General features: G+C 57.2%; 1 protein-coding gene across 1 annotated transcript in view; it reads left to right on the top strand.

The window, feature by feature from the left end:
• The window catches only part of unc5da (unc-5 netrin receptor Da), a 154,647-nt gene extending 154,299 nt beyond the window's left edge, over positions 1–348 (top strand). The window contains exon 17 of the mRNA XM_035521152.1: positions 1–348. This exon is cut by the window's left edge and continues 476 nt beyond it. Within this exon, the coding sequence (XP_035377045.1) occupies positions 1–56 (56 nt within the window). The 3' untranslated portion in view covers positions 57–348.
• The last annotated feature ends 349 nt before the right edge of the window (positions 349–697 follow it).

Genomic DNA, 697 nt, shown 5'->3' with positions numbered 1-697 from the left:
CCCCCAGTGCTCCCATTGGCCACTACAGTGATGACCTCGACTCAGACCACACCTAGGATCCGTTACCCCGGCGAAAAGCAGCCAATAGTGATGCTTCCTGAAAGAAGAAGGGTAGCGAGAAGGGGCAGGTAAGGTGACAGTGTGCAGGGTTGCCATGGGTTACCAGACAGCCCCGCCCACTCAGATGGACAGTGGTTCCTTCCTCTTTTTGACTGCTAAAGGAAATGGGTTTAAGAGCCTCAGTAGGAGGTGTGAACTCCCAGACACAAACCCCTAAGACGGTCGGTCTCCCAGACACACACCCCTGAGACGGTCCGTCTCCCAGACACACACCCCTGAGACGGTCGGTCTCCCAGACACACACCCCTGAGACGGTCGGTCTCCCAGACACACACCCCTGAGACGGTCCATCTCCCAGACACACACCCCTGAGACGGTCGGTCTCCCAGACACACACCCCTGAGACGGTTGGTCTCCCAGACACACACCCCTGAGACGATCTCACAGCATTGATTCTCCAAACTCACAGGCATGTCTGAAGCCTGTGTCCTAACTCGGACCAGAATGAATCATGGGAGCTGTCCCACCTTTTAGCTCCGCCCCTTGGCAATGGCGTGTCAACGTGAGTAGCGCTGTGGCTGGGACTGCTGGACGTAGCTGGACGTAGCTGGACGTAGCTGGAGAGTGACATCATCCC

Source organism: Electrophorus electricus, chromosome 22, assembly GCF_013358815.1.
Source record: "Electrophorus electricus isolate fEleEle1 chromosome 22, fEleEle1.pri, whole genome shotgun sequence".
NCBI classification, from domain to species: domain Eukaryota; kingdom Metazoa; phylum Chordata; class Actinopteri; order Gymnotiformes; family Gymnotidae; genus Electrophorus; species Electrophorus electricus.
Note: the sequence above shows the minus strand (reverse complement) of the source record. Positions and strands in the feature narration are given on the sequence as shown.